The 11725-nt window shown below is 40.9% G+C and overlaps 2 protein-coding genes across 2 annotated transcripts in view; one reads left to right on the plus strand and one right to left on the minus strand.

The window, feature by feature from the left end:
* The window catches only part of naa60 (N-alpha-acetyltransferase 60, NatF catalytic subunit), a 9164-nt gene extending 5409 nt beyond the window's left edge, over positions 1–3755 (minus strand). Inside the window, exons 1-4 of the mRNA XM_084073021.1 lie at positions 3555–3755; positions 2040–2153; positions 1271–1400; positions 389–485 (exon numbers count right to left, since the gene is read on the minus strand). Coding sequence (XP_083929147.1) covers positions 389–485; positions 1271–1400; positions 2040–2149 — 337 coding nt within the window. The 5' untranslated portion in view covers positions 2150–2153; positions 3555–3755. The remainder of the gene's footprint in view (positions 1–388; positions 486–1270; positions 1401–2039; positions 2154–3554) is intronic.
* Positions 3756–4699: 944 nt separating this feature from the next.
* On the plus strand, positions 4700–9223 carry eci1 (enoyl-CoA delta isomerase 1). Its single transcript, XM_084072609.1, has 7 exons — positions 4700–4776; positions 5418–5543; positions 6002–6129; positions 6823–6969; positions 7218–7339; positions 8043–8221; positions 8424–9223. Exons 1-7 carry the CDS (start codon positions 4734–4736, stop codon positions 8588–8590), a joined length of 912 nt encoding a protein of 303 aa, XP_083928735.1. The 5' UTR covers positions 4700–4733; the 3' UTR covers positions 8591–9223.
* Positions 9224–11725: the final 2502 nt, after the last annotated feature.

Consider the following 11725-nt stretch of genomic DNA (forward strand, 5'->3'; position numbering starts at 1 on the left):
TGAGAATAGCAGACTTACAAGCAAAGTGTCACGGATGCGACGAGTTGTGAGCTTGTAGGTCTGCTATTTTTGCGACTCTAAGTATTGATATCATGCTTACAAGAACATGGGTGCCACATGAAAATGAACTAAATGGGTTTATAAAAGAACATATTTTGGGAATATTAAAAACGATAAATTAAAAACAATTTAACAATTAATAATGGTCTTATTGATGGGCAAAGATCATTATCGGTGTGTGCCTGCACACCGTGTAACACTGTGTGTGTGTGTGTGTGTGTGTGTGTGTGTGTGTGTGTGTGTGTGTGTGTGTGTGTGTGTGTGTGTGTGTGTGTGTGTGTGTGTGTGTGTGTGTGTGTGTGTGTGTGTGTGTGCACGTTCATAGTACCAATGCCGTGTTTCCTGAAATCCTTGACCACTCCCAGACTGAGGATATAGGCAACCTGAGTGTCCACAGGAAAACTGGAGGCCAAGATGTCCCCATCCTAAAACACACACACACATGATTATATTATATTGATATCATCTTTTGCAGACACTTGCACACACAGGAGACAACCGGTGCCCGATCACCTGATTCTCATTTTTGGGTGAACTATTCCTTTAAAACATCTACCTTCCCTAATCTTCCAGTGCATTTGTCGCTCTGTTCATCCAGCCTATCATCTGTCGTCTTGTCCCCATTTTCCGTCCCTCTCCCATCACCTCATCCTTATCTCCCCTGGCTCCACCTTCTCCTTCCAATCATTCCTTTTTTTCCACTCCCTCCCCTCCTGCATCCCTCTCTTTCTCATCCCAGTCAAGGACATCTGTTGGTGTCTAATTAGCAACTGACTAAAAACAGAATCTAGAATGTTCCATTTTAAGACTTTCTCTAATGGCAGTGAGTGAGCGAGGCTGAACCACACTGGCAAAGCTCATTGACACCTTAATCAAATAGGAAATTAGGCACAGGCCCCAGGCAAATGCTTGCACATAATATTGCAATTAATACTTTAAGTTGGTCAAATCCACCAGCAACATTTGACAGGTAACCAGCAATTATTTCTGTTTATTACGGTGTAGCTGTATCCTGAAAATCTACCTGACAGCAAAAATATAAAACTTTAATTGGTTATTTTTGTGATTTAAATGCTGCAGTAGGCCAGCGGACAACTCAATTATCTGTTTTGGTAATCACCTGTACAAAGACAACATACAACAGTTTTAACAGCCTGTGAACAGCGTACAGTGAATATACACATGTGTTTATCACAAATGAACTTGGTACCTCTTTGTGTACTTTGGTCCGGCCTTTGATTTCGGCCACAATCATTCCCACGATGCCTCCTTTGAAGGTGGCTGCCAGGGAGAAAAACTTCTTGTTGGAGGTGATGTCATCGTACCATGAGTCTGGGTACCTGGAGGGCAGTTCAGGGAGTTTATCAGTGTGAGTGTGTATGCGTGTCTCTACCATTAGAATGACTTACTACATGTTGTACACTGAAGATAACAGCCCTATAGGCACAGACAGAATTGGTTTTAAAATCTCCCATTTTGCTCTCTGTGCTACATTTTTCTGACTATCCTACAACAATAACAACACTATGGACAACATGGAATTTCTTTGGATGTGTTATTTTAAGTGGGGACGCTGGCGTCGACTGTTCTCCGCTCCACATCCCAATGTCCCCCACCTGTATGAATGAATGAACCATTGTAAAGCGCTTTGAGCACTTGGAAAAGCACTATAAAAATGCAATTCATTATTCATTAATGTTGTGTAATACTTGCATTGTGCAGATATTTCTCAGTTGCATACTCATGTCTCTCTTTTAGTGGCATGCCACAACATGTTTGATTGATTGATTGATTGATTGAATACTTTATTAGACTGAAATGTAAACAGCACGGGTACAGTCAGACATTTGGGCTAAAAGGATAACACAAAAAAGTCCTGGGAACTTGTTTCCATTGTGATCCTCAAAACATTAGCAGAATAAAGCTGCAAGAGGAGAACAAATTGTATGTTTTTAACATATTGACCGCATGTTACTCACTCAATGGGAAACCAATCGCCACAGAGCAGCTTGACACTCTCTATGTCATCGTGGCAGAGGAGCCGGAGCTGGACTTCGCTGAGAGCAGTGGGAGGCACCACGTCGGTCATTCACCTAGACAAACCAATGGAGCACATACTTAGGCTTTCTGACAGTAGTGACAGACCAATGGGGAAGCCTTTGCTATGCGTAGTAGGCAGGAGGACCATGTTTATCAATCACACTGGCATGAATCAATAAGAAATTAATTAGACCCGTTTGATCCCACAGGGGAAATACAGTTCTCGGATTCACCCAGCTGAGTGCTGCCCACAGAGGAGCGCAGGGGGGGAGCAGATAGGATTAAGTGTCTTGCTCATGGTCACCTCGACAGTTGACACATTTAGCCAAGGCCAGAAATCGAACCTGGGACCTTCTGCTTCCAAGGCAGAAGGTCCCACCTGGGACCTTCTGCTTCCCAGGCGGGCTCTCTGCCCATTCAGCTATGGACGCCACTAATAGCCTAAGAAAAGCAGGCAAGGCCATGCCCAGGCATTATCATCTGTACAAAAAACTTCCGAATTGCCAACATGAATTGAATTAATCTATACAGGAATTAAAAGAAAGCTGATGCAATACATACATATGTACAAGCTTCCAGAAAATATCACATTATATTGATGCCGTCTTGAGATCCAAATGTAACTCAAGAAATGCACTGTATCGTCGGTCTGCTGTAGCTGACACTATGAGTCAACTAGTTCACTTTATCACCAATGGCTGTATGACCATGTACACACATTGTTAATTATGCATTTGTAACTCAGAGTGTTAAAATGGCACCAAATGGAACTTTCTGGGTCCATTTGGTTACATTTGTACACTCAGAGTTACGCTGAGATGTACCCCACATGCCAGCCCATCTATTTACTTTAGATACTAGTGGTATTGTACTGTGGACAAGTAACTCATGACATGTTATGTTATGGGTCATCTTCATGTTGCAGTTGTCATCAATAAAACTGAAAACTTATATCAACACAATATTTATTGACAATTAGTATTTATAGAAATCAATTTTTTAAAACAATTACAGATGACTGTCATAAATGGTAGTGTACTGAGAGTGTTTTAACTGCTACTGTAGCCTGTCTGCTAACAAATTAGCTTGCTCGTTGTCTATTAGTAGAACATTATCATACCATTATATTTATGTCAATATTCGTTTTATGTAGCCATTATCTCGACAGTCCCTATTTCTCTCCACTTCTTTAGAGTAGACAGCTCAAAGATGTAGCTGTAGCCATTACTTAACGTTATACCTGTTTTGTAACGTTAGGTTAGGTATCGTATTGAATGAAGACATCTGTATATAACGCAGCTTATGACATCGAAATATAGAGGGGTGACATTGTTGACTTATCTTCTCATTAACTTCTTCTCAAAATGTGTTGATGTTTTCAAACTTACATAAACAGACTATAACGTCGCTATACCACACCACACAGCTAATAATGTGTTGCTAAGCTAACGTACCTTGTTTCAGCGCCCGACCCAGAGGAACGTCAGTAAATGTAGTATTTGTGGGGTATCTTGGTACTCTACTCCGGACGCACCATGGTGACACACAGGTCTAATGTGTGCTCAATGTGGTGCATTCATTACACTGTAGATAGAAACCTCTGGACACTGAAGCTAACAGCTAGCATGTAGCTCCTACTGCCTGTTGGTTTGACAGCTGGCTGTTTACTTCCTGTTTGTGGTCATTTCCCGGAAGACGTCGTCGACCTAAACGGAAGTGTAGTTCCATAGCTTTGGATCCTCACAAGACGGTCGTCTGTCATGACAGTCTCGAATGATCTTCAAAATAGTGTTTGCACTTTCCCCATTTTTGGTCCGTACATCTACATAAATGTTCAGATTTAAAATATAAAGTGTTTGCCCCATGGCCACAGATGTTACAGTTATGTACGGACCCTCAGAAGTACCCGTATATTCCGTATTGTTCAATAAAATGTATTTTAATCCGATAGGTGGTTTTCTCCCTTATGATTTCTACTACGTGACCCTATCGGTTGGGAGGTGTATTGCACTCTAATACATTATAACTCTATGAGAAATGGCCACCGATTGGATTAAAATTATTTTTTATTGAACAATACGGAATATTCAGGTACTTCTGAGGGACCGTACATAATTGTAACATCCGTGACCATGGGTTAAGCACTTTATATTTGACATTTTATCATTTATGTACATGTACGACCAAAAAAGGAGAAAAGGCAAACACTATTTTGAAAATCATCCAGTCTTGTATATAATATATCGAGTTCATCTTACACATATGAAGCTGCATAGCATGTAATGATGTGGGAACTCTAAACATTGTGAATTTTGTTTTTGATTACACTGTGCATGCAGTCATTGCTCAAGTCCTCATAATTTTTTTATGGTATGATATCATACAATTGCTAAACCTTTCCTGTCACTGTACTTAAAGCCCACAAAGGCATGCTAATGGTGAATCATTGATGTTAAGACATTATTCCGTTTCAAGAATGTTTATACTGTGATTTGTTATGATATAATGTGTATTATTATGTCTTGTTCGTGCAGACCAATGCAGACCAATCACATTACAGATTCTAGTCATTGGTCACGCCCTACGGAAGTAAGTCGCCCACTTTTGGTTGTTGTGTGAACTTGACGGACGAGATGGCCAGCGCTTTAAGAAACTCAGCAAAGTGCGGCTTCTTCGGTACGTTTGCATAATTAGACTAAAAGGCACGAAAAACTCGACTGAACTAGTTTAGCAGCCCGTGTCATGGAATGCGTGGCTAACTTCATGTCTTAAAAAGAACAGTTTCCCAGGTGACAGACAGTGCTAAGTCAGTTAGCATCCTCTCCCTTGCAGCCATGTATTTTAAACTGGGTCAAAGTTCGTACGTGTATAGTCACTTGTGTGCAAACAAGTGTGACCTGGATTTGAGCAGGATTTGAAAAAGCTTGCTTCTTCTGTCCAATAAAGTTCCAAACTTAACGAAATGTGTCATCGCCGTCCTTTCGAACGTGTCACTTCGACCTTTCAAAGCTTGTATATTTTTGCCTGCAACAATTAACATGGTTATTGAGGGCATCAGCTGAGCTAAGAAGTATTGGGATGCTGATTTATGATTAGCCTTTTGATTTAATGTTAATTTAATAATAATAAACTCAGGTTTTATTTGTTGGCCTCTGCACAAAATGCATCAATAAATACTACAATACTTTCAGTTGTACAGTATAAATACGTATGTGTTATTGTGTCAAGTTATTACTTATGACTGTAGCACCATGGTATACTATACAGGACAGAATAGTGTACAATCAATGATATGTGGTGTTGTTGTTTTGCCCCAGGTCTCTTGTCTCAGCTGTCTTCTTCCAGCAGACATGGCAGAGTGTGTGTGTCTCCCTACCTCCTGGCTCAGCAGAGGAACAACAGCACCTCATCCAAGATCAAAGTGGATTTTGACAGCAACACAGGTACTTGAGCAAGCTTCATTTTGTTTTAGGCCGATTCTACAAATGCCTTCTAAATCCTAACAGTTTTCTGAAAAACGTACGTTGCTCTATCAGTGGTTCTCAAACCTTTTCGTGTCAAGGACGCCCAACATTATATGTATTTGGCCGTGGACCCCAGAAGCAAAGATTTGAGTTAAAAATGTATATATTCAAAGATTGCAAAAATGTTCACGATTTTTCAAAAATAGCAGATCTACAAGCTCATGAGCTTGTATATCTGCTATTTTTTAATAGCCAAAGTATAAAATAATAGTTAAAGTGGTTAAAATCTAAAATGACACGGATGCTTTCACGGTTTTAATGGTAGTGAATAAGCAAAATATAACTCCAGTGTCTCCTGTAAAGTGAATGAATGTGTTGTCCTTTATATCTCTGATTCTGTTCCATATTCTTACATCTCTCCTCCCTTCGCTCTCCAGGTGTGGCAACAATGCATCTGCAGAGTCCTCCGGTCAACAGTATGAGTCTGGACTTCCTCACAGAGTTCAGCATCAGCCTGGAGAAGCTGGAGATGGACAAGGGCTGCAGAGGCCTCATCATCACCTCGGTAAAGGATCATCTAAGCAATAGTATGCTTTTTGTCCTCTGTGAAACACATTGATTGTTTTCTTGGAAGGACAAGGACACCATTACTAATAGTTTAACGTTTTTGTGCAGTCGCTGTTGACTTCAGTTTGAAGGTATTTCCAGAACTGCACAGATGCTATGACTTATAGTTAATGTGTATGTGTAGGCTGTGCGTCAACTTCGTGCGTTTGAAGGCATTTCCATAACTGTGGCCCAAATAGATTTTTAGCGGCGCTAGCCGCTCTATACCTGACTTTGTCCGTGTGCGTACGTCAACCTTGTGATTGGTCAGGTGCGTACGTCAATTTTAGTGCGTACATCATCAACAAAGTGATTGGTCAAGCTTCACGTGACACGTGGCTATGAACACATTATAAACACATATCGATGACAAAATGTATCAAAGGCGCTGCTACCTTCACACAGGGTGTGATTTTTCATTTCTATTTCTAATATATCCCTTATCAGACCACATCACACTGATATCACTTAGGCATGCACGCAGGCAGGATCCTTAATAACCACCGTTCATGGAAAATTACTTGTACAGTATGTAAAAATGCATTCCATCATACACATCATTTTTACAGTTTGCATCGTGTAAGCGAAAGTGTGTTTAATTGTCTGTGTTATTCCATTCCATTTGGACTCTGTGTGTGCTGCCACCATTCAGAGTCTACCGAAGGTGTTCTCAGCAGGGCTGGACATCTTGGAAATGTATGGGAAGACTCCAGAAAGCTGCGGAGTGTTCTGGAAGGCTGTCCAGGAGATGTGGCTGAAACTCTACGGATCCAATATGGTCACCATAGCAGCAATCAATGTGAGTGACTGCTATACATTCTGTGTGTGTGTGTGTGTGTGTGTGTGTGTGTGTGTGTGTGTGTGTGTGTGTGTGTGTGTGTGTGATAGAGAGAGACTTTGTATGGCTGTTTAGATCAGGATCAAATAGTCTTTCTTCTTTGTTGGAACCTGCAGCCACAGAATCCTGTCCTAAATGCCAACCAAGACTCTCTTCTCCTCTGCCTATTTCCTTCTCATTTTCTCTCCCATCTGTCCTTCTGTCCACAGGGTTCCAGTCCAGCCGGAGGTTGTCTGATGTCTATAGCGTGTGACTACAGAATCATGGCTGAAAACCCTCGTTACAGCATCGGCCTCAACGAAACGCAGCTGGGCATTGTAGCACCATTCTGGTGAGGAATGGCTTCTAGCTAATGATGGCTAAGGCTCTGGTAGCATATGTGTGTGTGTGTGTGTGTGTGTGTGTGTGTGTGTGTATGTGTGTATATATATATATATATATATATATATATATATATAAATATATACACACATACAGTACATATATACACACACACACATGTATACCTCATTGGCCGTTGCTAATCATTGTAGCGATCTGTCATCGCGGCTGCCATATTATCCAGGTCGAACTGTGCCTCCTGAAGCATGTGTCCCCCATTTAATATTCCTAAATGTCACCCACAATTAAAAACTCACTGAATTCTCAACCGATTTTAAAGTAGTGTGGTTTGTTACAGATGTCAGACATGTAGTTATGTTATGATATAGGATACTTTGTTAAATAAAAATGTGGGTTTTCATACCAAAACACCTTATCATAGATGGTAACAGTAATGGTTATAAAATAGAAAAATGTTTTAATCTCATGCACAACTCGGGCATATGTCTTGCAGTGGAGTTTTTCATTATTCGCAGTTGTTTTAGCAACATTTCCCTTACCACTTCCATCTATCTCAGGGTTGAATACACCGGGGGTAATATCATAACTCGTTTTGACCTGGAAATCACATGGGGAATAGATTTAATCAGAATAGTGTATGGAGGTTGCATAAACGATACAATAAAAACCGACGTGTTTGAACAACGTTTCAGGTTCAAGGACACCATGGTGAACACGGTCGGCCCTCGGACCACAGAGATTGCTCTAGAGTTGGGCCTGCTGTACAGCGCTCCAGATGCCCTGAAGATTGGCCTGGTGGACCAGCTGGTACCGGAGGACCAGGTCCTCGCTACTGCCACTCAGACCATGGCCAAGTGGCTGGCCATACCAGGTAGAACACAACAGCTCGCCTGTGTGCGTGTTAAAGCATTTATTCAGCCTTGGGTGTTAGAGATAGGGTAGGGTAGGGTTTTACATGAGGGTCAAAAACCAGCAAAGCTGTCTGGGATTGGCCCTCTAGACCCTGTACTGCCCTGCCTTAATCTCTGATCTAGTTCTTCTAATGTTTTTTAACTCTTTCTCTCTTTCCTCAGACCATGCCAGGCAGATCAGCAAGTCCATGATGAGGAAGTCCACCGTTGACAAGCTGGTATCCAACAGGGAGGCAGACATCCACAACTTTGTTAGCTTCATCACCAAAGACTCCATCCAGAAGTCACTCCGCATGTACCTGGAGATGCTGAAGAAGAGAAAGGCCTAGAGGAGAGAGGAAAACCACACACGTGCAATATGTTCAGCCTTTCATACATACATACATACAATACACAGACACCCACATACTCAACCTCATGCATACCTAATGTATGTAGTAAGAACTTGGAGGGCAGAGACTGTTATTAATATTACTTTATACAGGTGGAAGGTTACTGAGCATGCATGCTATTTTACGGCAATGCCCTGTCCCTAACATGCATATCTTTTTGTGTGGGAGGTAATTGGAAATTGCAAACTCCACAGAAAGACCCTCACCCTACACAGCACCCAGTTGGAATTGAACAGATGGATGTCTTGCTGTAAAGCAAGCAAACCACAGAGCCACGTGCCACCCATTCAGAGAAAACGTACCTTAAAAGTGATCTTACTACTAGGACATCTTTTTGTCCGATTGGCAGTTTTGCAGCCAATACTGATGTGCATTATTTTTTTATATCTCTTCTTAGTTATTAATACTAAGACATCCTCTGATCTGCCATCTACCCAAGTTCTTCTACCCTGGTTCAAAGGACACCCAGTACTGATGTTTTCTGTTGTTTTCGTTAATAACCTTCTATCCTTGTTGTTCTACTGTCTAATCAGAGTGCCAGCTGAATGCAATAAAATATTGACAGCTTTCTATCAGTGGGCATTGAATGAAAGAGAGAAGCATCCAGAATTATTTAGTTTGTGTGTAAAACGGAACAGGTCAAATGCTGAGACACACCTATGCTTAAGCCAGCTTCTAAAGAAACCCGGTGGTGCTCTCAGTAATGGACAAAGAGATCAATAAATACACTCTGGGTAACTTCACTGTAGAAGTACCTGCCAGGAGAAACACATTGTCTGGAGCACACAGATCTTATTTAGATGATTTAATCAGCAAACAGGACTGCAAACATGACTAACATTTTCACGCTACAGCATCTTCATCAGAGTCCAAACCTGACTAACGTTTTGATGCTTTGGTGTCTTCATCAGAGGCCAAACCTGGACTCTGAAAAAGATGCCAAAGCCTTTAAACATTCGGCATGTTTGCGGTCTTATTTGCTGATTAAATTATCTAAAAGAAGATCCATACAGTATGTCATTCTCCGGGTTAGTCCTCCTACAGTGAAGTAACCAGAGTGTTTTTATTGATAGCTACAACAGTGTTGAAAACAGTTAAACTAGTGATAAACCACGATATAGCCGAAGTCATCTGTATTGCCAGAGTCACCAGGTCCTTAACTGCTTCAGAATGAGAATATCTCCAGGTGCTAAAAATGAGCACAAGCTAAATGTAAGTAATTTTGGGCTGACGAATGATTGCATTGCCCAGTTCCCTGTGAAATGTTGTCATTGGCTGGTCTCAGTTCATGTCTGACACTTGACAGCCCATTCATATAGCATCTGGAAGTGGTAATGCTGGACCTGCTCAGATTGTCCATATTCATATTGTATTACTATTTAGATTGAAACCTTACTGTATGAAGTGGCAACTTACAAGAAGTTCTAATGCAGAATAAGCTTCAATATATCTATCTAATATATATATATAAGTACCGACACTACAAGTGTGCCCAGTCCATTATCTCAGTGATCTCAAAGAGAAAAGAGACACAAGACATGAGATAATAGATACTGATGTGTAAATGTTAAACTGCTGTTTTGTCTACACTCTTACTCTAAAATAATGTGTGGAATTGTACATTTTATATATATATATATATATATATATATATATATATATATATATATATATATATATATATATATATATATACAGTACGTTGCAGTATTGATACTTTTACTTAAGTAAAACATTTGTGTACTTTTTCCACCACTGACTGCACCCACTTTGAGAAAACCTGCCATAGAAGCCAGGTTTAATATAGGCTCTATGCACAGCAGCCATATTATCACTTCCTTCACAGGTGTTACCAATGATACTAATGAAGGCTCTGTTCCATTTAGTGTAGCACAGTGGTGTCCACAATCCCCATTACTGAGAGTGTAGTACAAATGGAACCAAATGGACCCTTACGGGTCCATTTGGTTCCATTTCTACACTCTCAGAGTTACACACCTGTAAGGGGCCATTTGGAAGCCCATGAGGGTCCCTGGACCCCAACTGTAGAGCCACTGGTGTAACAGAGTCAGAGTGTTTCCAGTGGGCCAACATGCACAATATCAGCACCCTGACTCTGTTTGACCAGAATGGAACAGAGCCTTCATTAGTATCATTGGTAATGGTAACACCTGTGAATGTCTTCATAATATGGCTGCTAGGAAGCAGGGGGGGAGGGGCGGGGCTATTTGAACCACAAATTATCGGGCCCGCCCCCTCTCACAAATACACCGACCGACAAACACACTCACAGACACTCAGCTCTGCAATGTTTCGAAGTAAAAAGAGTGAACTAAACAACTCATAATGTTTACCAGGGTGGTAAAAAAAAAGCTGCTAAAACCAGACCGTGGAAACACAATGAATTATCTCCAACCGACAAAAACTGAGGTGAGTTTCTACAGTAGCCCTGAAACATGACTCGAGTCATACCATGACAGTCATGGAACCACTTGTTCCTGGTTTGCGATTTTTTTTTACATTTACAACAATCACATCTACATTAACGTTCCGATTTCAAATATAAAGTGCTGACCCTCAAGCTACTGATGTAACAAGTTGGGGCGCACTGTACTCGTATCTTCCGTATTGTTCAATGAAACGCATTTTTAATCCGATCGGCGGCCATTTTATTTTTTATTTGTAATATATCAGAGTGCAATACACCTCCCAGCCGATAGGGGCGCGTAGTTGAAAGCATTGGAGAAAATGGCTGGTGATCGGATTAAAAAGCTTTTTATTGAACAATACGGACGATACGGATACTTAGACCAGTGCACTTTAACTGGTTACATCCATGGCTTGGGGGTCAGCACTTTATATTTGAAATGTGAACGTTTATGTAGATGTACGGCTTGTAAATGTCAAAAATTCGCAAACCAGGAACAAGTTGTTCCATGACGCTTGTGACAGACGAGCGTCATGTGAAACATGGCCATTCTACATGGAATTGTGTGTAATTTCACTTTGATGTTCCTTTGGAAAAGCAACAACTAGTAAGGATGAAGAGCTATGTTGTGTGATGTTTGTGAA

Source organism: Gymnoscopelus microlampas, assembly GCF_963454915.1.
Source record: "Gymnoscopelus microlampas genome assembly, chromosome: 11".
NCBI lineage: Eukaryota > Metazoa > Chordata > Actinopteri > Myctophiformes > Myctophidae > Gymnoscopelus > Gymnoscopelus microlampas.

What these genes read in the sequence shown, in the direction of transcription:
- eci1 (XM_084072609.1), top strand. Translation starts at nt 4,734, where the DNA reads ATGGCCAGCGCTTTAAGAAACTCAGCAAAGTGCGGCTTCTTCG. An exon ending in GGATTTTGACAGCAACACAG is followed by an intron (nt 5,544 to 6,001) that starts GTACTTGAGCAA and finishes TTCGCTCTCCAG; the next exon opens with GTGTGGCAACAATGCATCTG. An exon ending in GGCATTGTAGCACCATTCTG is followed by an intron (nt 7,340 to 8,042) that starts GTGAGGAATGGC and finishes ACAACGTTTCAG; the next exon opens with GTTCAAGGACACCATGGTGA.